We start from the raw sequence: 27024 nt of genomic DNA, 5'->3' as shown, positions 1-27024 counted from the left end.
GAGTTATCACTGCGAATTTATAATTGGATTACGGACCAACACCACACACACACACCCCACCACACCTCTTCCCCCTGAATGTGACGCTCTCCCCAAAAGAAAGTCCCCGGGCGGTGGGTGATGGGATTAAAATAATAAATAATTTGAAAAGAAGACCGGCTTAAAGCCACTTTCACACATACTCACAGGCACAGTGGTGTTCCACGCATGCCACGAGTGCACACGTACGAACGGCATAGCCCGGGAGTGTGTGGCGTGTCTCGTGTCTCGCCAGCGTGATTCATGCTCTCATGTGTACTGCTGATAGTATGTTGGAGTTGCAGTGGAGGAGACTATGCGATGGATATCCGATGCATTTGATGCTCGAGAAGGATGGTAGCGCTGGGAATCGAGCTGGGAAGGAATTCAACGATTGCGGTACAACTAGTGTATCTATGCTCGTTGCAACCAGCACAAGCAATGTAGTGCATAGCATAGAACTGCGGCTAATGTACGCATGCAATCGTAAATAAGGTTTACTGCCAAAATCAAGATGATCATAAAGAAAGGACGACGAAGGAAATGTTCTTCCCTATTTAAGCTAACGAGGGTACGATTTAATGGTGTTTTTTTTAAGAAGAAAATGCCCATTCACCGATTTGCACTGCAACTCGACTGCGTCATTGGACCAGAAAGATAAATTCATAAACAAATATAGAAAACCCCGAGTCACTGCACAATGTATCTCTTCCGACTGGTCTTATACAGCTGTTTGAAGGGTTTTTTCGCGCCACTGATGTGTCATCTGAAGGGGAATTGTAAACATGCAGATTGCATGCGCGGCATCTATTCCCCCGGAAGCCGGTTTTAGCTGCACCACGGCACGGTTGTTGCCAAGCCGTCCGATAAATGGTTGTAATGTTTAGAGAACATGAAATCAGGGGAAAAGAGGGGATGCGATGGTCAGTCGCAACGTAAATTTTACGCAAAACAAAATGTTCGAAGCCATGCGATGCGGAACCGTATGCGCTTTGATATGCATTAGATAGTAGAGCATCGTTGGAATGTAGGTTATTAGGCGTTTGCTGATAGCGATACAACATGTTCTAGAGCGAGCGAGTCGCAAGCATTGCAGAAGCTCCAGCGATTCTGTGTGGCATTTACCGAAGATCATATAAAGCAGAATAATATTATTGTGAAGCGATCGATCGCGGTGTTGCAATGAAGTTAGGCTGATCTATTTAAACAAAATCTATACATCGCTATATTCCATTATTAATTACATTTCATTTGTTTAGTAAGTGTCTTTTACAATGTTTTACATTTAATTCAATCGGAATTCAGTTATTTATTTTGTTTTTTTATCGAAAATGTCCTTACAGCTGCAACGAAAAAAGCATAAAATTATAGTTTGGAATCCTTCTTGCGACAGTTTATGATTAAATATGGAAGCATATCACCTTTCCTTTTATAGAAACGATACACACCTGTTTCGACTAGAATCTGCTCAAACGTAAGCCACAGCAATCGACTGTTTAAACAAACCGCACGTTAGTAATCAGACACTAGTCCTTCGTCCTTTGATGTTTTTTTTAAACTCTCACGATAAAGTATATAAAATACCACGAGTCTCGAATGGATTATCCAGCATAGTATGTTGAAGACATCTTTGAAGTCCCCAGACAAGTATGCTGTCTACTCATTAGATCGCACTGATGAATGGTCAATGGTACAACCTCACGCATACTCTCAGATTGTGAACCATTTCGATCCTAAAAAAACAAACCATAAATATTTATTGCATGTGAACATCAACGGTCAGCATGAGAGAGAGAGAGTGAGCAGCAGCAGAGAGCATCTTCATCAAGCGATGCTCAATCGATTAGGCAACACACTACTCTAACCCTAACCAAAACCAACCCAGCACCAGACTAAAGTGTAAACAGACGCTGTCCCTCAGTTGACTCGAGAAGCAAGTTAGCGCAACTACTCTGCTCTGCTCTGCTTACCCTGGGACCCTTGTTCTGCTTGTTGTTCTGGCGCTTCGCGTCTCGTGCTACGGTATGAACCTGGTATGGGTGGCCGTAAATTTTCTTTCGATTTAATTTATGCGGTTGTTCCTCCCGTGGTTGCGGTTTTTCGGTAACCGACCGGACCGACGGACAGGAACGAAAACAAACCGGTGACCTCGTTAGGCGCAGAAGCCGGCCGAGAAGTAGGTTCGAGACGCCACAAGCCGAGGCGACGAGCAGCAGCCAGCGCGAATGCATATCGATCGATGTTCGTCCTCATTTCTCGACCGACCTCTCGCGGCCAGAAACAGAGCTCCGATGCAATTGGCTAAAGGATTTATCGATATCAAATTGAAATTCCGACCCATCTCGGTCCGGTCGGGTCTGTTCCTCTTGTCCCGGCTGCGTTGCAAGCGCGTGCCGGTCTCTCTCAATTGCACATGACTGCATTATCTTGTGGTGCATCCGTCTTTTGATCTTTAGCCAGCCGGTCGATGGGCTTCGATGTATCGCGATTGAAAATTCACCGACCTGAGAGTGCTCAGGTCAAGTCAGGAGAGTGCTCAGGAATGGCTTTCCGATTCAATTAGGTTACATACGGTGATCCACCTGACCAGACGGATCGATACGTCCAGCAGAACGATGGACGGAAGCCCTTTGAACATTGATCCGATGTCCGATGGTTCCCGCAGTTCCGGAGCACTCTCGCGCCAATCACTCACTTAAAAACAATCCAATCACTTAAAACCATGTGTGTTGTTGTTGTTGTTGTTGTTGTGTTTGTGTCGTGCCACTGACCATCATCCATCCTCAGCGTGCTCATATTAATATGCATCATTGCTTGGCCACTAATTCGTTTTCCTAGAAGCTTGAACCCTATTGCACCCGTGATGTGATGTCACTAGCTTCATGTATCGTCCATCCATTCACATCCCTTACCCATACACAAATACACACTGCACACTGCATAGTATGATGCACTGATGCACCGGACTCACGGACTGTGCATTAGCGGGCCGACGTTAGTGCTCACTTCCCCCCATTTTCCGACTCCCGGTGCCAGCATCTGATGATCCGATGATGTTTTCTTTCAGATATCCACAAGCTTTGGCGACCGAATGACGCTGTCCGTCTGCTAGGTACCAATTGGACGCTTGCACGAAAACTAGGTAACAGGCAAAACGCCTCTCGTGTACTCCCTAACATACACGCACACACACACAAACCCTCATTCATTCAATCATTCGCATCACCGGATACCGATGTTCCTGGTATTACTTTTGATCCTGGTTGGATAGTGTGGTTAAAGCAGTAGCCCCACTCGCATCCATCGTCCTTTTCTGTTGTTTCAATCCAGACCACTGCTAAAGCTCGGAATGGCCTGTGTGATTTCGTCTGACAGCGAAAGGCCACATGAAATGGTGGATGGCGCAAAGGTTGCCAACGGTATCACCACCATGTCGGTCGCCAGGCTACTCACTACTGCCTTTTCGGCTATCTAGCTGTGTGGGAAAACATGAGAGGATCCTAGGATGCAGTAGCAGCAGCAGCAGCAACACTAGCTCCCCATGCATGTATGTCGGATTCATGCACCATTTTCCTTCCTACTCGCCGCGGCACTTGCTGACGCTCATCGAGAGTGGCTTTTTGTGGTTCCGAGGATTGGAGGAGGAGGCGTAGGATAGGGTTAATGAATAGTAGATCTCCCCCCCCTTTGGTTTCGCGGAATGTGTGCTCGCCTGTGTGTGTGTGTGTGTGTGAAACGTCGACGACAATGGATGCGAAGCATATCGTACAGGCGTTTGAAGCAGTGCGCGTCTGATCACGCTGAATATGCAATTAATTAAAATTGTTCTCCGGACTCGTCGTTGCATCCTCGCGCTGTTCACGCGCGTGGATAATGGAGTGACGCACGCAGATATAGGTGTACCCGCCCGGCCCATGAAAATGGCGGCTGTCACTTGGCTGTACCAGGCGCACCGAAAGGGGCACTTTGGCGCTTGTGCTATTAAATGCCTTGCGAAAGGATTTTCGGAACGACGAGTGGAGGACGCATAATGGATGCGTTGCGTTTTGGAACATACTTTTCGGGGAAATCTATTTATTCGAAATATTTGGCACAACCTGCGAGCTCCCATGACCTAGTTGCCGTCGTCCTGTCGTGTTATGGTGGTCGGTTGTTTCGTTTTGTCGCATGGAATCCAGCCAACCGAGAAACCGACAGCCATCTCGTTGTGCGCTGCATTACTGCCATAGAGTGAAGGGGAACCCCCGCTGTTCACACCGGTTTCCCTTTCCCTACCTACAAGTCCGGAAGTCCTCGGAACCGAGAAGTGTAAAAATGTGACAGAAAACGCGTTTGGAACTAGCAGCAGCAGCAGCCCCATTCGCATTCAAAGGAGAGCATTCTAGGCTAAGACCTGCACACAGGCGGGCAATGCACAAGCCCCAGCTGTAACCAAGGGCAACGACGACAGCGACGACGGAGTAGACGTCGCCTGTGACGTCGAATGCTATTTCCGTGTGTCAGAAAGCGGTTGACATTTCACTGCACACAGCACAACAATACGCAAAAACCTTTTTAGAAAAAAAACGGCGAGAGAACAGGAAGGACGCAAGTAAGGAGGCGAAGATGGACGAAGCTTGCAGCTGATCCCCCCCCCCCCCTCCGCTGGTTTCACAATTCCACGAGATCCGTATTCATATGAAGTTCCGTTTTGCGCGAACAACGGGTATAAGCGTCGTTTCCGTTCGAGCGCGTTTGCATGAAAGAATTTTCCGGTTGTGGGCTGGGTAAAAGTTGCTGGTGAAAATGCCATTTTAATCGGATCCCTTCCGCGGAACAAACCTGTCTGGTATTCCGGTGATAGACTATCGGTGCCCCAGGACGAAGGATGACCGTCTCCTCGTGTGGACAATAGCATTTGACAAGGGTGACCAGTTAGATCGGTGATCTCTCTGTTGGGACCCTAGATTAGTCTCATGGAGCAAGTGCACAGGGACAGGGAGCGACCAGTTTGCGGGGGATCCTTTTTGCTGCCCCTTTCGCACCGGCCTTCGAAGAATCCTTCGAGGTGGAAAACAATTAACCATTAATTAGTGGTTTCTGTGCAGGATGGTCGTTGATGGCGATAGGTTTGCGCCCGGAAAATCGAATATTGAACAACGATTAGATTTTTTCCCACTTTTTTTTCTCCTTCCCCTTTGTTTTTGTTGCTGCCGATCGACGAGCTTTTCCTCTCCGTTGTTTTTTCCACGCACACAAGCACTTTCCAGCCTCTTGCAGCCCGAGCGCAAGACTGACGAGCGTTTCATAAGTTTTGTAAGTTTCGTTTAATTAATTGAATCCCGGAGAAGCTCGGCAACTGCAACACCACCGCCGACAGGTAACAGCGCAACACGAGAAGGAGAAGGAGACGGAGGGCGGCTGAGACCGCTCTGCCGATGCCAAGAATATGCACGGCCATGGTTATGGGTTGAAAGTTCTACCCTGGCCTCATATTAAGTTTACGGAAAAGCGACGAGTTTTCGCTCGTTTGCGACTCACCACCTGGCCTTACCTTCACCAACCTTCGCTTTCCGACTTACCTACGTCAGAACACAAGAGCACGAGCAACAATGGCGAATCGTTATAACCGCACCAGCTGCTAGTGTGTAGGCGGTCGTTGAAATATAGGGAGGAGGGGACATGGACATGGAGTGCTGAGTTGGAGAAGCTTCCACCAATGCACCAACCAACACAGCAACCATTTGCTCTATTCCGTTCAACCTAAAGTTCAATTCGTTGAAAGTTACAATAATACAATTTAGTGAGCCTAGCCAATAGAACTGCTGAACCGACAGCTTATTAGTCGTCGTACACCGAAACAGGATGTGTCAGGTGAAAGTTTCGCTCAGCCGGTTTCGGTCAACTCGAGTATGTTGAAGCTTTCAATGGAACGACCGCAGCGTCACAGCACTCCCGGAAGTGCATCGTACGCCCGTTTTAATTGCATTACCCTTGGTCTTGGTCCAATCCTAGACGCCTCTGCAATGGTGAATCGTAAACACATTAAATGGCAAATGCTTGCTTTGGAGATGTTTTTCTCTTCGTTTCTATTGTTGCTTTAATTACTGGAATACAAGGCCATGGCAGGCGTGGGCGTGCAGATCCTTAATGGGAAACTCACCGAGAGATCGTTCTCCTGCGAATGAGGTGGAAATGTCCTTCATTCCACGAGTTTCCACGAGCGTAGTTATTGCACCACTATCCCACCTGGGGACGTGGTAGCAGCAAAGGGCGAGAAACGGGGTTCCATTCATGGTGAGCAAAATTCCTGGAAAAGACTTTAACCTTAGCTATACAAAATGGCGCAACTGTATTGTGCCGATTGCCGGTGCTGCTCAGCGACAGTAAATAATGAAGGAAAAGGTTTAGCACATCATTTCCATTGCGCTTTCCATTGTTAACCGGAGACGATTAAACCGGGTCCCTTTCCGGGTAAGTGACCCTGAAAAGCGTCCATCTGCAAACATTTAACATATGCGTGAGCAAATAGGGAATAGTTTACGATGCCCAAGGATCCTTTTACTCGCCCAAAATCACCTTAAATGTTGGATAGAAATTTCTTGGATGCTTCAATCCTACACCTTCTGCAGCACAACGCAGACATCTCAAACGACGCTTCAGGGAGAATCGCGCAATTGAAAGTGTTTATGTAGTTTGACGTTCGCGCTGGGAACTCTGGAGATTCGAAGAGAATCGAACCATCAGGTGGAGACATTTTAGCTTCTAATTTTAGAGCACCAACCGATCGCATGAATGATGGCCAAGTTGGCTGATCTATTCGCGACGCGGTTACGTCATTGCGGATGTTGATGAACCCCGGGTACTTGACCTACCTGCCTGAAGTAGGTAAATGATTGAGGTAGCATTGATCCGTTGTAACTTCCGGCTTTCTCCACTGCAACAAGCCGCCAGCAACTGGAAGCAACTGAATGAACTCTCTCTTAGATTTAGAGCACCAACCGATCTCTCTCCAGATCTTGGAATCCTTTCGTAGATTGATTTACTTTTCCCAGAAGCGTGTTCACTATGTAAAGCGGTTCTATTTCCGTTGCTCAATGTTTCAAAGTAATCGTTCTTCCTCGTCATATACATGAAAATCCCGAGCCCAACGAATCCATCAACTTTTGCGATATTCGATACCCGGTTTCGACCTCATGTGCAGCAACCGCAGAAGGGCGCGCTCAGTACGGCACCGAATACCTGGAAGCACTTTGCCACTTTGCCATTTTATGTTTCCAATTAGTTTCCCTGCGTCGTAAAAGCAAGGTACCACCGCCGGCTAATTTCGCAATGTACTAACTATCACGCAAAGCTAATGTGTGTGTGGGCCTATAAATTCCGAAACGGAGAATGGATTTCGCAGGAAACCACCCCCTCCCCCGCTTTCTGGTAACAAGTGAACTCATCTCGATACAAGCAACGCACGCTTCATACAGCCAATTTCGTCCGGTAAAGCGAATCTGTCACTGTCATTGTTCGTTGGCTGCGTCGAGTACCAGCGATGGGCGAATACCGGGGATTCTGGTTCTTTTCAGTCTCTCATATGGAGCACGTACCTGGTAACAACAGTATGGTCTATGTTGTACCGGCGGCACCCAGTACCAGGTACGCTGGTAAGAGCATGTTCCTTGTTCTTGCTGCCGGCTTTTCGTTTTGGATGTTTCAGCTTCTCGGTGATGATGGTGGTGTTCTTCTGTGTGTGTGTGTGTGTGTGTGTGGGGGGGGGGGGGGGGGGGGGGTTTGGTCAGCTTTGATAATCATCCATCATATTTTGGGACTGAACTTGAGGTTAAAGGCGAAGGAAGCTCCTGGCGGGCGGATCGAGGCCCTTTTCTTCCATCGCATCGTTTATGCAGGAATGAGTTTAGTGTTATCTTAGAAGCTACTCCTGCATCCGCCTGCTGGCTGATTTGTTTATGAAAATGAAGCTTGAAATAGGATGTTCTGCCTGTGGTCATATCAATGGCTATGAAGGTTACACAGTATGTTTGAAGAGTTGTGCAAACTGAAGCCTGTCTGCTACTGAAGCTGAGCACTACAGGAAGATAAATCCCGTTTGAAGTGATGGATCTCTAATGTAGACCCAAAATTTGGCCAAACGAACATTCGCCACATTTCAAACGCTACAAATAGCCCATAATCGACATAAGCCATGTTACCGCCATTCGGGGAACATGTTTTTGTGTCCGCGCAGCCAATGCATATTTCATGCCCCCTTGTCACATTAGCACCGGGCTTTGTTTCTTTTGATTGTATCGCCTTGTGCCCAGCAACAGCAACCGAAGCATCTCGGAAGGTTGTAAATGTGTGTCACTTTTTCAACAGCAACCACAGCAGCATCAGGCTCTCAAGGCTCTTCCCCCTTCTCTCTGTGGATGTCGCACGCAAATGTGCTCCAATTACTCAACCTAATGCTCAACCTCGCAATGTGACGAGCGAAATCCGGACCAATCATGCCGGACCAACTGCATGCCCCATTCTCCGGGGTCGGCCAGCGTTATTTTTTTTTTTCGAGCAGATTTCAGAACAGAGCGCGAGGAAGCAGAAAAAGCAAGGCCTCCTCATCCTCGTTTTTGGCACAGCTGGTTCTACGATTTTTCATCCTGATTAGGAGACCCGAGATTGTTGTAAGATTTTTTTCCTGCTTCCGAAAATCCGAAGCCGCAATCCGATCGGCAGGCCGGCCACTCAACTGGCACATTGCAACGTTCTCAATTTTCTCCAACGATGCATGCTCGAGCGAGAACCATTAGCGTGCCAATTGGAAAGCGATCCAACGCTGCACAACCTTTTTGCTGGCTCCAAACGGATTAGGACTCCGGTGCCAAACATGATTTGTTGCGCAAAACGAAAACGCACAACTAACCGGCCGCCGGAAGGACTGCTGTTCTGGCTAGCGTTTGAGCGAAAATGTTGCGTTCCAGTACACATTTGGCAACAAAATATATGTATGTGGCCGCCGAACGTTGGCGAGCGAGAGAGTTAGTGCAGGATAAAGTTTATGTATATGGACACGGTACGGTACGGTTTCCAGTGCACTACTCACTGGAAGTGTGCGGATGTGCGGATCCCATCGACTTTAGATTGGAAAAGTTTTGGAAGTTCATCTTTCGTTCCGCGGGTGCGGGAACGCCGCTGCCCCTCCAAACTTTGGCATCCGGCCTTGTCATAACGGGGTATACACCGGACCCCTCAGTCTCCGTTTGCTACCGTTTAAAAAGACATTTACCCTCCATTCTGCCGGCATTGAGAGTCGAGCACAGTCGGGGATGAATCCATTTTTCCCTAGCATAGCATCTAGATTGTTCCGACGGCTGATGGCAATCGAGGAGGAGTTTATGCGCTCCCCGGTAGATGGAAGCAGGTCGATTTGAAACTGTCCAGTGGCCCCTAAGAGTAAGGCGATGTTTACGTTCTTGGAAATCTCGGTATTAATGGTAGCGCGAAAGTAATGGAACTAGAACCGAAGCGGATGATGGTGATGATGATAATCATGGTGATGGTGTGCCACTGGTGCTAGTTGATGTTGGCGAACGTCTTTAGCTGTTATTCAATTAGCTGCATCATAAATCAAGCTGGCACCTCTCCCTTCACCCTCCATCCTTACGAGGAGCCGGGCACGGGTTGATCGTCTCTGGGTGGTGCTGCAGCAGCGGCGAGAGATTGAGTTTTACCGGGATAATTATGGCCGATGGATGTCTCCGATGTGTGTGTGTGTGTCTTCCAAGAGCATTCGTTCGACAAGCGGCAATTTCTTCACATAAAACACAAATCCAGATCCAGATAACCTTTGCTGACAAATGGCCTCCTTTGGCTTCGCCCGATTGAGGACCGAGAAGTGGTTCGGTGTTCCAAATGTGTTCCGAAACCGACAGGAATCGAAACGGAAAAGCGGCAACTCCGATAGAACACCAAGGATCTACAGGATCGCCCAGGAAAGCGTCCGATGGAGTGCCCATGGTTCGAAATTTAATCGAAAAGCCGGTGCCTAAACGGAGCATCGGAGCTTTGCTGCGCACTGTGATTGACGATTTTCCACTGGCAGGCGACAACAGCGCACCCAACGCATTTGTTCCACCCACCCCACCCACCAACCGCGGCCACCAATGAAGCGATGCGGAATGCTTTCGCGGAAGCGCGCCGCGTAACTGAGCCAGATAAACTTTTGCTCGACAATAATTTATCACTCATCGTGTCAGACGGGGCCGCACACGACGGACTCTTCCTCCACTACCAGCGCCTACACCGCCACTCCTCCACCCCCCTCCCCCTCATCCTCTCGCCTCTGAGCGAACGAGCGATGTTTGCTGATGGAATTGGTTGGATCTCCTCATCCTTAAAGCCAGCCGCCACCGCCTCAACATCATGCCAGCCAGCCAGCCAGCCGGCCGGCCGGCCGGTCTGCGGTTCGTGATGGCGCAAGGCTTTTGCCGCTGCGAAAGACATCATCATTTGAAGATTAATTATCCGCCAGTGTGCGCGAACGCGCGCGCTTGTGTGTGTGTGTGCACGCGGGGTCTGGATCGAGTCAGTCGAGGCGAACTCTTCCAAGAAACCATGCCGCGCCAAACTTGCCGCTCGTCCTTGAGCCGTGCCGGCGATGTTAGCTTTTGTCTCTAGTGTGCTTCTTGGTGTGAGAGAGCAAAAGCTTCCAAGCTGATGGGCAACCGGGTTTGGAGTGGTTTTTATCTCCAAAATGCACTCGTGCTTGTGCGCGCGCCATGCCATCGATGTTTAGCCATTTCGGGGGTCTCTGTTCTTTTTTTTTCTTTTTGCTGTTGTTGTCGGCCCGATGTTCTGCATATTGTCTAGCACAGAAGAGCGGATTTGGGGAATGGGATAACTGGTATCGTCGTGGTTCGCTTATTATTTGCAGACGAAGTTCGAGCAGGAAGCAGCTGCATGCGGGATAATACGAATATTGCTGGCTTATCAATCATTTTTTGTCTTATGTGCTTGTCTCTGTTGTATTCTTCACATTAATCTATAAAAAAATTTACTATTTTATGCAAATTTCCCCTAAGACCTATCAAAATGAGATTATATTACGATGCGTGTAAAAATGCAGTGATAAAAATAATAATTCCATTGCACATCAATATGTCTAACACGTGATGACGATTTAATTTATGTAATTATAAATCAAAACTCATAAAATGAAACATAGGTAAATGATACATTCTTTACCAATAATATAAATTACATTATGTGGCTAATAATGCTGTTATATTTTTCACCTATGCCAACCCTGGACTACGTTATGGTCATTTAACTGCCTCTGTCCTTTTTTGCCATTATAATATTGCATTCGTGTATCAGCACAAGCACAATTGAAGAAATTACAGTTTACCGTTAATGAAAGTTGCTATCTTCTACTGAAACCATTACTGTCTTCCGAATATTGAATTCCATTTCGTATTGCTTCTCGATTCCTATTTATTCTACCACTTGTGTTGTTGAGAGCCGATTTTCGTATAAACACAACAATAGACAACGTAATCTCATTCGCAACAGCTCCTTTACTTATGCTTCGAGGGGCGAAAAGAAGAACCCAAAAGTAACGTTTTCATGCCTGCAGCTCGTTTCGTTCGCTCGCTAGCCAATACAATTAGTTAGATTGCTATAATTCATAATGCCATCGCGGCACAAAACAGAAGAGAGAGAGAGAGAGAGAGAGAGAGAGAGAAAAAAAATCGTACGTAATGCGGCCCATCGCCAGCAGCAGCATGGATCGTATCGGACGCAATAATCCCCGGTATCAGTATTCAGTAAATCATCTCAACGAGCAACAAGGATGGCTCGCGATGGCGCTCTCCGTCGTCTCAAAAGCCATCGAGATTGATGAAATTATCACAACCGTCCGCCTGGTCTCGTGTGCCGCAGGAAAAACAGCGCAAAAAAGAAAGAGAGGAAGAGATATGGGGGTGCACCCCCCTCCCTCCCTTTTGTCGATCCCTCCCCTACCACTCCACGGATGACACTAAAACCGTATCGACGTGAAACCTAAGGTCAACCGTTCGGCCCATCTGTTTGGCGCACCAGCAAACGGCAGAAAGCAGAAAGCGGATCCATGATCCGGATGGAAATCGGGCCTTGCGGCCTCCTTTAAGCGGCCCTTTTCCAACACGGCATCGGACCGGGTACCGCAGCACCAGGGCCCCACCCACCTCCTCATGTCCTGCTGTTGCTGCTTTGTTTTCTCGTCTCGCCGGTCCAGCATATATCGTGGAAAATTTTGCTTTTATCCGCCATCGACATCGACGACGACGATTGCGGCTGGCCTTGCCGGGCCATGCCACTGTCTGCGTTCCCCCCGGGGTACCACCGCATCGTCCTTTGCCATGACTCGTTCGCCCCGTTCGTACACCAGAGGCCAGACACGTTAGGTTCATTTTCATCCGTATGTGTTTTCTGTTTCTGTTGCCTGCCAGAAGAATGTTGCTTCATTCGATTTGCTCTCGATACCGGAGTGCGGTCATTGTGATAATGTGACACGGAGAGAGAGAAATAGAGAGAGAGGCAGAGGCAGATAGCTGGAAAATGCTGAAAACCTCCTCATCGTTTCCTTTCAAATGCCTGACGGCAGCCGCCGGTTGTTGAAGTTTGTTTCGTTTTCCAAAGTATCTCCCGGCATTTATTCGATGGACAAGCAGCGGAGAACAAAGCTGTATTAATGAAGCAGATCGGTGCTATCTGCTGCAGGATAACGTTCCATTCGAACAGGGCCTTGCGTGATGTGAGCTACCGGACTGGAACGATGCGCTACAAATTGCGGGATTGATTCGTCGAAGGGTCGTCTGTTCGCCATCGATCAATTATTAGCAACCTTTAGGGCTGATATTTCGAAGAATCCTTTTCTCGAGTGCCCGATCGGGATGCACCATAATATGCAACAACAGTGGGTGCACTTCAAGGGATTATATCTGGGCATCATAAAATAGAGGACATTGTTTAAAGCTTATCAATCAATCAATCGGACATCGAAATTGAGATTGATCATTATCATCAAGTTTGAAAGGTACATTTCATAATGGTGGCATCAATATTGACCCGGGCTGGAATTGGAGTGTAATTGTCCTTGCCTACTCTAATGGGCAATAAAAAGGGAACGGAATTTAATCTCGTGCTACTACATTTTTATCAGATCGTTTCGATGATGGTCCTTTACATATTCGATTTCTCGTGCCCTTTCCATCGATCGAAAATCGGAGCCGGTTCTGGGACTCCCAGCTCCCGAGATTTGAGGTCATAAATAGCTGATGATCCCTAACGCCTCAGCTTGCTTCGATTCGAGCTGCTCACCATCAGCGACATCTTCGGTATAGTTGGCCATCGAAATGCCGGTGATCGAATGGTCGTTGGGTGGCGTACGACCACCCGCTCGCAAACCTCGTATCGATCCCATATCGGCGTCCTCTAATCACTCAGACCGACAACGCAACATTTCACTTTCAAAATTCATCCACTACCTAGTGGCAGCTCGACTAGCGGTCGGACACTCCGGGAGCGGAATACTAATGATCCGAGATGGCGTTTGGCGTCGTCGTCATCGGCATCGTCGTCGTCGTTGCATTGTAATAGTTGCAGATTGCCATAAAAGCAATGGCGTTTCATGATGATGACGATGATGATGGTGATGATGGTGATGGGTATGGTGGCGTCCATTCGGTGCCCATTAACATTAAAAGTGTTTGTTTGTTGCGTTCACTCCCTTCCCTTTCCCCCTGGCCCCTCCTCATTTGACGGGGTGAGGGATGAGGTGTCGCCGTTACTACTTCCATTTTGCGTACTGACGGAATTGGCGGGACGGCTATCATAAATTGGAAATTTAAGTGCCACCCGTAGTCGATCGTCCTCCCCCAACGTCCTACCGCGGGGTAATGCTTCTCCCACTCCCCTCGGGTGGGTGGTCCGAGTGCGTCGTTCGTCGCGAAAATAATTTATGCCATCGTGAGTGAGTTCACTTTTTCGGACAAAGTTTGTCACTGGACCGCCACCATCGCCGCCACCGCCGTTCGCCTGGTATGCTGGTTTGGGGTTACTTTTTTCGTTTTTTTTTTTTTCGTTCGAAAGTACCAGTCACCAGGCGGCTCCATCATCGATCGTGGTTGCGTGATCATCGCGTGCCGCTGAACTATCTTCCAGTCGTTTTCAATTCCATTCCGCCGGCTCCGAAAAGGGAAGGGGGAAAAAAGGGCTAAAAGGGTCCACGGACCGGAAGGAAGGAAGGCAGGAAGGAAGTGTCGGGTTCGAGATATCGGTCAAACCCCAGGACAAAGGGCAATCCATCTTAACTGGGCTGCGTTTGCAGAACCACCCACCACAAGCGGCAGCAGCAGCACCAAAAGTCATTCTTCAAAGCCACCGCTACTACTAGGAGCTACTGTTACCATTAATTACCAATTGCTACAAAGTGTCTTGACCACCAACGATTTCGATTATCATTCGTGGTGCGGTGCGCAACATTCTAGTCTTGAACATAAATGGGGCTGGGGACCATTTTGTGGCCAGCCCGGCAAAGTGTCCCGGATCCATTGGCTACTGCACATACATCACTGACACTGATGGACGCGCGTCCCGTGTCTCCTCCACCCAACTGGACACGCGAAAGGCGCAAAAAGCGATCCACCATCTTAGTCTTACACTACGCGATGAGAGGGATAAACAGAAAGAGACAGAGAGAGAGAGAGAAAGAGAGAGAGAGAGCGAGAAAGTCCAAGAAGTGAAGCTCTTTCGTCCTTTGCTCGCCATCCGTTGTCTGTTTCTTTCGCTTTTGCTGCCCTTGATGGTTATGAGACACATTTCTTCATTTCCGTTTCCTCTTCGCCAACGAGTAGTTCGCAAGAGTAGCGCGCTCAGGACCGTAAGTGTGACCGGCAAAATCAAACGGCAGCGAGCTGTGCAAAGCAAATTTCCAGATTAGCGCCCTCGGGGGCCAGCCAGCCAGCCAGCCAGCCAGCCAACCAGCTCTCAAACCGGAAGCTGCCGAAAGCTGCTGGCTGCGTGTTCCGTTCGATTCCGTGCGCGCAGTGCTCCTCGTGTTTGTCTTCTGTTCCTTGAGAGAGTGTGTGTGTACGAGTGGCCGCGGTGCTCCCGCGAGCAATGTGCCAGACCGAATAAGTAAGTAAAATGAAGTGCTATCGCTTCCGCACCGGACCACCGAACAGTGTTACCACCGATCATCGGCGTGTGCGAACCGCCAACAACGGCCGTGGCGCCAGTGCTGCCGGGTGCCGACGGTCCCTGCGAGCGAAAGCAGTTGCGGTTGCTGTTGTATCGCGAGTCATCGAGCGTTCATCATTATTGGCGGCAGCACCAGCACCAGCACCAGTAGCAGTAGCAGTAGCAGCAGAAGCACGGTCAAGAAGCACCGTGGGGCCACGGGGTTGGACCGGTCATTGGAAAATAGTGCCGGAAACGGGCGGTGCGCTTCCTGCCATCGACGGAGCATAAAAGGCCCTGATGGGCCAGAGTGCTAGCATGTGTCGCTTCAATGGTTGTCGTTACAAGAGAAATAAGCAAGGTAATTTCCGCTCTCCATCGCTCTTCTTTCCTCTTTCCACAAAGTCCCCCCCGAGTGTCGTGGCCGTTGGGTGTTTCGTTTCCTCTCAAAGTTTGTCTCGCTCGGGGAGTCAACCAGCCAGCCAGCCAGCCAGCCAGCAGCTTCGTGTCAAGTTATTATGTTTCGCAGAAAATGGATAATAAATTATAGTTTTCTCAGTCCTCTTGGCCATGGTCCTGGTCGTCCTGATCGTCGTCCTGGTCGTCGTGGTCGTTCTCGTCGCCACCGTTGCAGCGTTGGCTCACGAAGACTAATTTCTCGTCTGCTGTGCTGTGTTGGTTTGCGGTTGAGGGTTTACAAAAGGATGCTGCTCTACCCTGGGTCCCAGGATATACAAAAGGCTCTTCGCACCGAAATTGACGGCAGCACAAAAAAGAGCTTAGGAGTCAGCGAGCCACGGCGGACTTGGGCTGTGCTTGGGAATTGATCTTCGTTTGTTGGCGAGATTTCGCGCGTGAAGATTTGTGTTCGCTCGCTAAACATCGCGATATCGAACGAACGTCGTGATATTGTAGTTTATCGTTCAGATTTCACTTTGAGCAGCTCACAATATAATACGCTTGTGCTGGGCAGGGCGGAACGTTGCATCGCATCGCGACACGATGTGGCGGTTTCGAATTTTCCCCGGTACACGGGGTGGCTTACACCCCCTTCGCCGGTGTGAAATGTGATATTTTCTTTGTTCTTAAGAATAAGATTTGCTTGCCGGCGTACCGGCGTACACAAGCGTGGTGCAAGAGGTTGATGTCTTTGGTTTTGTTTTCACAGAAATCTTTTCTAACGAAGAAACGTCGTGGTTCGCTGGTCCGCTGGTTGGATCTGGCCTCTGATGTGGTGTTCGGTGTAAAGTGAGCGGAATATACCGTTGAGAATTCGAGAGTTCGATTTTCGATGTCTCCGTTGTCAGATTGGGGGAACAAATGAAATGACGTTATCGTTTTGTTTTATTTTTGTTTTTCTTGAGAATGAGTACTTTACCTGAACGACCAAATCCCTTGGTTAGTTCTTTGAAATACACCTTTACGCTTTAGAGACCAATCCTGTAAAGCTCATCTTACAGGATTGGTCTCTTATGGTGCAAGGTCCTCGGTCATTGTGCAACCAGTAGAAAGGTTCATTAATTTCCCGAGTGCATCCGGTAAGGAATGTGAAGTATTTCTTTGACCTAGCCTCATCTACTAATGAGATGGAAGTATGAATTTTCCAAATGCATCTTTTAGTGCCTTGGACGCGTAGAATGATTAATTGTTCTAGCAGGTTCGAATATCTTTTATGTTTACCAAGGATACCTTTAGCCTTTGTCTTGCATTCTAAAACAGTATAAGTCTGTAAGGTTTGTACATGTACCAGCGCGAGACTGAAATATGAAATTCCGAAAATCAAATGACAGCTAAAAGCGATAAATTGCTGTCAATTGGTAGTGCTAAAATTGCTATTTCTGTATATCATAGTTACTAGGTATAGTATTGCATCTTAGTTCACTTGCACTGGGTTGCTTTGCTTGAGGATATAAAAAGCAGAGCTACAAAGGTAACAGAAGTTCAGTTCAGTTCAGTTTCAGATGTGTTGTGAGAGTAAAGCAATACATTACAACTTTAATATACTGCCATTCGGTATCCATATAGATAAAAGCATATCAAATAAAATCAATTATTTTTTCTTTGGCTACGATTCGGATCCACACACTAGAATGTATATCAAATGGACGCAAACTAAGCGAAAACTGATCTACCTACAATGAAAACTCGTTTCCGTTCAACGTAGTTTCCTGCATTCTGATGAAAAAAAAAGTGTTGACTATCACTGATCTGATCTCTGATGTCGCTCGTAATTGACTGACATTATCATAAATGAAACAAAGGACTTCCTACTCTCGAAAGTCCTGTCAGAAAACCTTCTATTCTAATCTTGTAATAGCTAATTTAGCCTGTCAATCCCGAGACACACTAGACAAGTCACGAAGCTCGATGATCGATGGATATGATGAGCTGAAACTAATGCCTTCCCACCAAGACCAAGACCAAGGACCATTTCCTGCGGCACTACATCATCATCCTTACCACCAAATCATTCCTTAAACGAGGTTCTGTTAGCGGCAAACGTGTCGAGTACAGGGTAGCGGTGTCCTTCGTGCCGTACTTGCCACATGCCGCTCCATTTCGCGTTATCATGCTACATATTCGAGCACTTTTCACTGTTCACCGATCCGATCAGATGGAAATAACATGCTCGCGGTAGGCTGCTCCACTCGCCTGGAACTAATTCCCGCTACCCACGGCCCATGTCTACATTGTGTCGGTACTCCAAGAGCGGTCTCGGGTTCATCTTCTTTTTCCCAAATATGCAACGTAAGGCAACGAAGGCATTTATCTTACGGTTTCCACTTGATTGAACCTAGCGAAAGCTTTGCTCGTTGAGCACCAGACATAGATTTCGCTTTTCTTCGTCGAATATGTTTCGATTCTGCTTAGGAGAGGTCTCAGGATGATCAGCAAACCAGCTCTAGAATCGAACGCTGGTGACATTTTGGGACCAGTAAGGCCCTACTTATCATTACCCCATTGTTTGTTCTTCTTCTTTTTCTCTAATCTGTTTCTTCTTCGTTTTCTTACTTTCCTTCTTTTGTGCACAGGGCTGCACTTGCGCAGCATAGAGGAGCCCCAAAACAGAATGCCCACCGAGCAGGGGGGCACAGTGGGGCTCGATACTACGTTGGGCTCTCGTTCTGGTGTCCCCCTGCCGCTCCAGCTACCACCACACACTAACAGCAACAGCAACAGCAACAGCAACAGCAACAGCAACAACCACAACCATCACCACCACCTCCACCATCTACACCACGGTTCCCACCATCACCACAACAACCATCACCATCATCATCATCATCATCTTCCGCTTCATGGCAGTGGTGGCGGTTCGGCGGGGAGTGGCAGCAACGCCAGCAGCACAACAGGAGGAGGCACAGGCGGGGGCAGTAGCTGTGGTGGCTACGATGTCGAGTTCGCGCGCATGGAATCGTGGCTGGACGAGAACCCCGAGTTTGTGCAGGATTACTTCATCCGCAAAGCGACTCGGAACATGGTCGATGGATGGCTGGTATCGCACGCCACACCGGTCAGTACCGGAGCGGCGGCGGCTGCAGCAGCAGCAGCAGCGGCCAACAACACCAACAACAGCAGCGTCGACTCGCCGACGCACGGTTCCAATCAACCGAGCTCATCGCGTGGCGGTTCCGGCGCAACGACCCCCGTCAGGTAGGTTCGGAGGAGGGACAAATTAGCTACCAACCTCACACCTCCCTCGCCCGTCTCATTGTCTACGGGTGCCCCTAGAGGGTTCCCTTTATGTGCCCGGCATCAGGTACGCAACTGGGACTGTTTGCAGTATGTTTATCAAACTCGTTAGCCCTAACCCTGACCTTCTTCATGTATCTATTTGTTCCCTCATCGCCACCCACCCCGATCCGATTAGAGGGGTGGCAGAGACGCGTGTGCATGCCATGATGACCGACCGACACACACACACAAACACACACCGGGTGGCATCGCTGCAGGTGTAATGGTACACTTCCATGGCGCGAGGTCGTCGTCGTCGTCGTCGTCGTGTGGTGTCGCTCGGTGGTGGTCTACTGTGCCATCGACCTGCTGGTCAACCCCCCGGGTGGTGGTGGTGGCAAACTCTAATGAATATTCATCAGCAACCATTCTGCTGATAAGAAAGGACACGTTTTACCACCATTGGACAGCTTGGTTCGCACTCGCTCTTGCTCTCGAGGGACAGATACTGTGCAACACAGTAAGGCCGTCGCCCTTCAATAACCGGATGTCCTGCACTACTGCACTGCACTGTTGGCAACGTGGTTTCTAAATTACATAAATTGAAGCCATTTTTCGCAGTTTAGGGAATGCAGTTGCAGATGCGAACTATTTATGCGGTTTAATTGGAAAACTGATTGGCGATAATGAAACGCTTTTTACCAGCGAGCCTCGTGTTCCTGTTTATTTAACGGGAGGGACACTTACTCAAAAAAGGGCAGATAAGACATTTTGTACGATGATTTCAAAGATAAACTGTAACTGTAAATTTAAAAAAGAAACAGTCATGACAGCAAATTTGGTCCAAAAGCAACTTAAAATTCCAATGTTTGAATGAAAAACGCTCGTTTGGCGATGGTTTTGCTTAAAGATGAGCATAATAATTAGAGATTCATAACAGTTTAAAATAAAATTATCGACAAATTTGCTACAAACTAAGTAAGGATCTTCTAAAGTGTTCAAAATTAAAAATGGAATTGTTACTGTATTTTGGAGGTATCGACCATAAAAATGTGATTTTTTCCCCGATTTGGATGAATTCATTCTCAGGTTGTTGGTTTTGCTACAATTTGTCTCCAATTGGATTGGAATGGAAATAACATTCTGTTTGGCATAATATTCTGACATTTTTTGTGTTGAAAACCCCACAAAATTAATGTTTTTACATATCGCTTGTTTATGCAAATCTCACTATAAACAAACTGCAGTGGTAAAAATGGAATGAATAACTTTTCCCTTCCTTAATTTCGAGAGGAATTTTAGAATCTATTCCACGGCAGGGAGTTTTCATTCCACCTAAAGCATTTAAAGTGTGTCATAATAGCCTACCATAAGGTTTATATGAACCAGAGGCTTATCGTAATAAATAACCGAAAGGCTAAAGCAAGGCTGGCCATTAATGATCATCCCTACCGTGATCACCCCCCGGGAAAAGAGAGAGTTCCCACCCATTCCCTCCAACCCCACAACTGATATAATGTATCGATAAAGTTTCGCTCCTATTATCACTAAACCCCTTCTAATGAACCTCTAATCTGCTGCATCAAGCGGACGAGTGCTGCTACCATATGCTAGCAATAAGATACCAAAGAGTCTTTTTCAATAAACCGATGTTATGTTCTCAATCATTTGGATTTAATTTGAGTAAATACGGCACGGTGCGGCCATGAGAGTGTGGCGCACCTTCGCGATTACTAAAACAAATACCACGACCAGCAGGGAACTCCGGGCCGTGGTTACGCGGTATTACAAGCTATTAAGCTGCTCCATAATTTTCCACCATCATGTTTCCAGCGAACGGTAATCTGTACGGTTTTTCTTCTTTACTTTGGCCCTGTGTGTGTGTTTTTCGCAGGAAAATATCGGCCCACGAGTTCGAGCGCGGTGGTTTGCTGAAGCCCATCGTTAACACCATCGACGGTACGCCGACGTTTCTCAGCATAAGCCCCCAAAATGAATCGTCCGCCACCGGTAGCATGCAGTGCTGCCCGAACGGTGTCGTCAACTGTGGTGCCGCCAACCTACGGCCACTCCGGCTATCCCGCAACGAGCTGAAGCAGCTCGATGAGCGCGAGCTTATCTTCGAGCTGGTAAGAGAAAGAGAGAGAGGAGAGAGAGAGAGAGAGCTGAAGCCGTAAGCTCCCGGATCTAATCATACATTCTCGTTTTTCCATCCTCACTTTGCGGCATTCAGGTTAAGGACATTTGCAACGATCTGGATGTGCGCTCGTTGTGCCACAAGATTCTTCAAAATGTGTCCATTCTGCTGAACGCGGATCGGGGCTCGCTGTTCCTGGTACAGGGCAAGAGTACCTGCGGTGGCGACAATACCAAAAAGTAAGTGAGTCCCCAAAAAAAACCGATACATGTGCACATGTCATTAGCGTAAGTCCCGAGCCGAGTTTCGACAACCTCCCCACCCCACCATTAATAGCGGTTTACCGGAATTGATTCAAACGGAATTACAAAACCATCCCAACCATCGATGCTGTTTGCCTTCAGCGTTGATTCCGCTAAATCGAGCTGCCATCATCGTCATCATCATCATCATGATTTCGATGACTGACGGTACCAATCAAAAAGCCACCCCCGAAGGAATTGCGTAACAGATATGTTCAAATGTTTGTCAGGTTACAGCAACGTACAAATGGGGCCCCCAGGACCAGGCGGTGGCGCCCGGCAATGTGTGAAGCTTTTTTCGGGGAAATGTTCCAGCAGCACACACTGCCAAACACCAAAATGCCGATGCGGGGATGTGCAATCGTGCAATGATTGCCGTAGGCCGTATTTTTCCTGGAAATTCGCCAACTACACCGCCCGGTGCGCAATAGTAAACATGTAATAACGAACGGTTCAAAACAACGGCTTGCTCCAGTTGCGCACTGATGAGGCACTCTAATTAGTGCAATCGACCTGCTATTTGGCTACGAAAGAAAGGGGCTTTGCCCTTCATTGAATCCCTAGAAAAAAGGATCCACCTCCGGGAATAACATGCTTTCTGGTGTGTGTGTGTGTGTGCTTGAACTGCGACCCGCGCGAAGAGTCGATGGTATGTCGACGGCATTTCAATGGTTCTAGGGTTTTCATTTGCTTCTTTTTACGATACAGCAGGTGAAGGAGTGGCACACATTCGGTGTTGTATCCTTTTGCTAGCAAATGGTATGCTGACAGAGCAGTTCGCGTATAAGGGCTCGCGTGGTGTGGAACCATGACAAGGGTCCCTTTCCGCTGACAACAACGCGTCTGTTTCACATTCTCAGTCTCAGCTTGTCGCATGCCGGTTCGGTGGAAATACAAACAATCCATCAAAAACGTCGCGGCGAGCTGGCTGGTTGGGTGTGATGCTCGCTCAGCAGCAGCAGCAGCAGCAGCAGCACCGGCGTACTACCGTCTAATGAAAATATATTCATAACCATTCTTTTTGTATATCTCTCTCTCCCACTATGTCGCTTCTTGGCTGGCTCAGCATACCTGTGTGGCATGCTCAGTCAGAACATTGCTGAGTATCGAGCGCACAAAACCACAACTGAAGCCGGGTACTGGCATGGCATACTGGGCAAGGAGTGGGACATGGGCTTGGGCGGATGGATTATTTTTAGCCACTGAGCGCCTCCCCGCCTGCTACGACCACGGCACATATACTCAACGGTGAATCAGTGCCCTCGGTTTGCTGTTAGTTGGTTTAGTGCTGACTTTTGCTGGTAAACCGGTGGCAAACATCATCATGGTCCGGGATGTTGCTGCTCGCCTAGAGACAACGGTGTGGTTCTGTGCTGCTGAGCCCCACACACACACACATAGACGGCGGGGGTGCTGCTTGATGTGTTGCTTTTGTTTCGCTCGACGATAAATGAGATGCTCGCAGCATAAGTAATCAATTTCCATCTTGACACACGCCTCGCAGTCCGCTGACGGTATGATTTGGAAATTTCAATTCGACGTAGCAGCAGCAGCTCACCCCCCAAAACGGCTCGACCTTCAACGGAGAAGCGAGTGGCTTACCGCTTTTAGGGCATGCAAATGCCCTCGCGAGAAGACGGCGGTACGGGGTGCGGTTTAGATTAAAACCGTTATAAACACACCCAGGAATTACAAGTCCGTTGTCTGCAATGAGGCTGTGCGCATTGCACCGAGTTCCAGGTCCTTGAACGTAGGTTTCGTGAATATTTTATTCAACGATTTTAATCCGACCATAGAGATAGAGAGAGAGAGAGAGAGAGAGAGAGAGAGAGAGAGAGAGAGAGAGAGAGAGAGGGAGAGCGCGCGAGTCGATATGTGAGGGCAGCCTAATAGACCACTTCTCAGGAACTCCAAAAGACGCAGCCCAGTGCAGACGGACACAATGTTTTATTAATCCAACTTCCGGCCGCGCAACGGGGGGCAGGGCAGGTTTGTGATCCATCAGAGCTCCAAAAACCGTGCGCGGTTACCGCTTGATTAGACCAGACGTGGATGACTACAGGATGTGTCTAGCAAATGAAATTAAATAAATCATCAGCTCATTCACGGCGCGGCTGCCTGTCAGCTGTTCCGTCGTCTCGGTTCCGTCCCATTCGTCCGTATCCTGTTCTATCTCTTCATAGTCTCACTCTCTCTCTCTCTTTCCCTTTCTCTCTGTGTGTGCGTGTGTTCTTCCTTGCAGATGCTTAGTGTCGAAGCTGTTCGACGTGTGCTCCAACAGTACGCTCGAGGAGATGGAGCAGCAGGATGAGGTGAAGGTGGCCTGGGGCATGGGTATCGCGGGACACGTGGCCGAAAGTGGTGAACCTGTAAATATACCGGATGCTTACCAGGTGAGTCAGTCCCCAGGACAAACTGTGTGTGTATGTTTATTATGTCGTTCGTTGAATAATTGATTAGCGCCAGCCGTCGGTTGGCGTGGACGGCCGCCAGGCAACAACCTACCCTGTAAATCCCGGTGCGGCTGTGGTTGTAACCTGTTGATTCAGGGAATTCTCCGGTCCCAGTGTTTGCAGTGAATCCGTCCGATAGACCATTCACCGACCATTGGGTTTGGGTTCAGCAGAAGCAGCACCACCACCATCAAAGCGCGAAGAGTCTTGTTGGGCTATGAGCTCCCGATACCGTTTTGGGGGAGAGTTTGGGGAAAGCCAACGGTCATGGAAAATTGATTAGCAAACGCTGGTTCTAACGAGCGAGCAAAATGATGCGGAACAGAGGCGTTCCTTTGAGGAAATTTTGGTTTGCAAAAGCCAAAGCCTCGGGCAAACAGGGTACCTGTTTATGGTCGGTTCGGATCGGGCAGATTGAAAGTTGCCCCTCAACTTTAATGGCTTCTTCTGGCTGGAAATCTATAAGAAGCTACTTGCAACGAGTTTCTGCGCTTCCAGTTTCGATAACATCACATTTATTCCGAATAATCATGAAACACTCTAAATACCATACCACGACATCGTTGGGTTCAGCATAGCTGGTGCCGGTTTTTGGGGATGGTTCTGTGCATCTAACATCGCTCGCTCTCGCCGGTCACATCCGGCCACAAGCCATAATTTAGTTGACGCTGGGGCTCGTCGGTAGATACTTATCCGGATCAACGTTGGCCTCCATGGACTTCTCCATGCCAATGTACTGCTGGTCCAACGGTTTGGTCATTATGCCGAGGCTCTGCTGCAGATGCCAGCGTCTGGTCGCCCGTAGCGTTTTGGTCCGCCGAATCGCTCGCGCCAACATGAACGCACAGATGGCACCGAGTATCTGCACGAATGCGACCGCGGTCGCACCGGTCGCTATCAGTACGGAACCCTGCGAGATGATCCATGAGAGGCGCCTGTAGCACCCGTACTGCCACGGTGGACACTGTCCATTCTCCGGTGCAACCGAGCAGCACGTCTCGGGATACTCGATCATCGACACGTCCTCGGACGCCAGGTAGTTGGCCCAGTCGCTATAATGGTCTACGCCGCAACACTCAAGCTGATCGGGATCGGAAAAGGGGGAAACGGAAACACAGAATAGATTAAGCTTTCGTAGCGTAGGTTCCGATGGTTGCTCGCCGGAACCGGAACGCTAGCGTACCATATTCTGCAGCGTATCGATGGAATTGTAGTATCCCGGAATGTTCTTGTACTCGGCCATCGAGTTGAAAATCTTTTGGCGCACCATTTGCTCCACCTGGCCGCGTAGCACGAACGCCGTGATGGCCGCCGCTAGCTGCAGGATGAACACGGACAGCAGTAGCGTTCCGTACTAGCACGATGGTCAGCGTGAAAACGCGAACGGATATCAGCAGCAGCAGCAGCAGTCCCGCACCATGGAAAACAAACAAATTAGTCATTAGCATCTGGTTGGTCTAGATGGTGTCAAAAGTGATAGGGTGCAGGTAGGGCGATAAGAAACGGTACTTCGTCGTCCGTGCCCCAGTATATGTGACTCACAATGTTGATCATCACCGTGCTCTCTTTGAGTGCTCCAACACAACCAAACAGCGCAATGATGAGCAGGATAATGCCAATAGCGATCAGTAGATTCGGTGGCACGAAGAAGTGCGAATCGATGAAATTTTTGAAATCATCAAACAGATTGCCGATGGCGATGGCCATCGAAAGCAACATTGCAGCCACAACCTGTGAAACGTGTGATAGGAAGACTCGAATAAGCACTCACAAGGGCGAGTAGGTCCTGGTCTGCCCTAAAAAGGCGGGTACTACTCACTGCGAACGTTACACTGATGACGAAGATCATGTACTTCACACACTTCATGCTCATGTTGAGCTCGTACCGCTCAGCAGCCATCTTTCTGGCGTTGTTTTACGTCCTAAGCACACTTGCAATATCGTACACGTGGTCCTGAACTGTCGCCTCTACATCCAAATGCTAAAATCCAAAAGTTACCATAAATGAGTCCAATAAAGCTTAGAAATTGTATTACCCAAAGCTCCAGCTGCTCACCAATTCCAGACTATTCTGCTTTCTGCGTTCAACTAAGCGTACGGTTGAGCCCACGGTTGGTCACAAATTGTCTCCACTGCCAGCGAAAAACCCCGTTCTGTTTTTGTTATCTTATCAGTGAATACTAAAGCCCGGCTGGTCTCGTGTGTACAACATGAGAAACACGTACACACACACACGTACACTCCCGAACCACCCCAGCACTTGCAACAACAAACGATTTAATTCCCCAGGGTAGTGTTAATGGTTACGCCACTGAGCAAATGGCATTGGGTGTATGTGTGAGGCGTAGTTTTCTTATCGAAAAATTTACAAAACTCAATACAACGGGCAGGTGTGTGGGTAGGTTTCTGGTGATGATTCAGCTCCCAGATCGATATATGTACTACGATTCGCATGCTTGTGGCTCGTTACAAACAGTACTTACATCGAATGTAGAATACGCACTTTGTCCTAATACAGTTGGGGTGTATGTTGAGTGTGTAGCAAATAACAATCACAAACTTCAAATCTTAGAATAAAGGCACGAGAATATACACTCTATCTTACTAAGGAATAAAAAGATGAATTTCCACAGTCATGGAAGCGTGAAAATTATATCGGGAAAATGCCAATGACCATAAAAACGTTCACCATCCGGTTGTACCATGCAACAAATACATCGGGCGCTCTTATCTCAAGCGACTTGTTTTTATCAAGTAACCAGCTCAAGTTCAACTAGAAACAGATACTGTACATCTTACATGGAAACAATGGTACTACGTAGTGCAATACATGCAACTCTTTGACATACTCATCTTTGATATCATTTGGCGCATAGATATATAAAGTTACTCATATAAAAATCCATACATTATAATGGTAAAATTTATTGTAAGTCGTACAGCGAACCGGCATAAAATCATACACATGACTTGGATATTAAAAAAAAGTACTGAAAGAATACCGTTTCATTGTTTTATTATATGTATCTCATTTGCAGGATGACCGTTTCAACCGGGAAATCGATGTACAAACTGGTTATCGTACAAAGGCGCTACTGTGTATGCCCATCAAGGATGCTTCAGGTGACGTCGTTGGAGTGGCACAAGTGATAAACAAACAGGGTGATCAATGTTTTACGCCGGCTGATGAAAAGGTACGCATAAAGGGACTGGTACGTGGTCGTATTGTTCAGCGCAAATAAGGATTTCAAATGGG

The 27024-nt window shown here is 48.1% G+C and overlaps 2 protein-coding genes across 14 annotated transcripts in view; one reads left to right on the top strand and one right to left on the bottom strand.

Moving 5' to 3' along the window:
* LOC125950772 (dual 3',5'-cyclic-AMP and -GMP phosphodiesterase 11-like) overlaps positions 1-27024 on the top strand; it is a 55126-nt gene that overhangs the window by 23153 nt on the left and 4949 nt on the right. For 7 of the 12 annotated variants that reach the window (XM_049679043.1, XM_049679035.1, XM_049679036.1 and 4 more), the window contains 6 exons: positions 3086-3160; positions 18234-18855; positions 20771-21005; positions 21110-21252; positions 23558-23708; positions 26807-26962. In XM_049679043.1, coding sequence (XP_049535000.1) covers positions 18272-18855; positions 20771-21005; positions 21110-21252; positions 23558-23708; positions 26807-26962 — 1269 coding nt within the window. In that variant the 5' untranslated portion in view covers positions 3086-3160; positions 18234-18271. Of the gene's footprint in view, positions 1-3085; positions 3161-14988; positions 15563-18115; positions 18137-18233; positions 18856-20770; positions 21006-21109; positions 21253-23557; positions 23709-26806; positions 26963-27024 lie in introns of those variants that run through there. The other 5 variants (XM_049679037.1, XM_049679044.1, XM_049679046.1 and 2 more) reach the window with 3 other exon arrangements.
* Positions 24261-25931, bottom strand: LOC125950808 (CD63 antigen). Of its 2 annotated transcripts, none has more exons than XM_049679124.1 (5): positions 25825-25931; positions 25588-25749; positions 25311-25499; positions 24952-25122; positions 24261-24849 (listed from the first exon to the last, which is right to left on the bottom strand). In XM_049679124.1, the coding sequence occupies exons 2-5, from the start codon at positions 25666-25668 to the stop codon at positions 24427-24429; spliced, it is 864 nt and encodes a 287-aa protein (XP_049535081.1). In that variant the 5' UTR covers positions 25669-25749; positions 25825-25931; the 3' UTR covers positions 24261-24426. The 2 variants fall into 2 exon arrangements, with proteins under 2 accessions (XP_049535081.1, XP_049535082.1); XM_049679125.1 differs by having other exon boundaries at positions 25805-25884.

The sequence above is a fragment of the Anopheles darlingi genome, chromosome 2, assembly GCF_943734745.1.
Source record: "Anopheles darlingi chromosome 2, idAnoDarlMG_H_01, whole genome shotgun sequence".
Taxonomy (NCBI): domain Eukaryota; kingdom Metazoa; phylum Arthropoda; class Insecta; order Diptera; family Culicidae; genus Anopheles; species Anopheles darlingi.
The sequence above is the reverse complement of the archived record's forward strand: the minus strand, read 5'-3'. Positions and strand labels throughout refer to the sequence as shown.

Coding starts and splice junctions, on each gene's coding strand:
- LOC125950808 (XM_049679124.1), bottom strand. CDS start 25,668: ATGGCTGCTGAGCGGTACGAGCTCAACATGAGCATGAAGTGTGTGAAG. Junction 25,500..25,587: donor TCATCAGTGTAACGTTCGCA/GTGAGTAGTACC, acceptor CACGTTTCACAG/GTTGTGGCTGCAATGTTGCT. Junction 25,123..25,310: donor GCACGGTGATGATCAACATT/GTGAGTCACATA, acceptor CCATCGTGCTAG/TACGGAACGCTACTGCTGTC.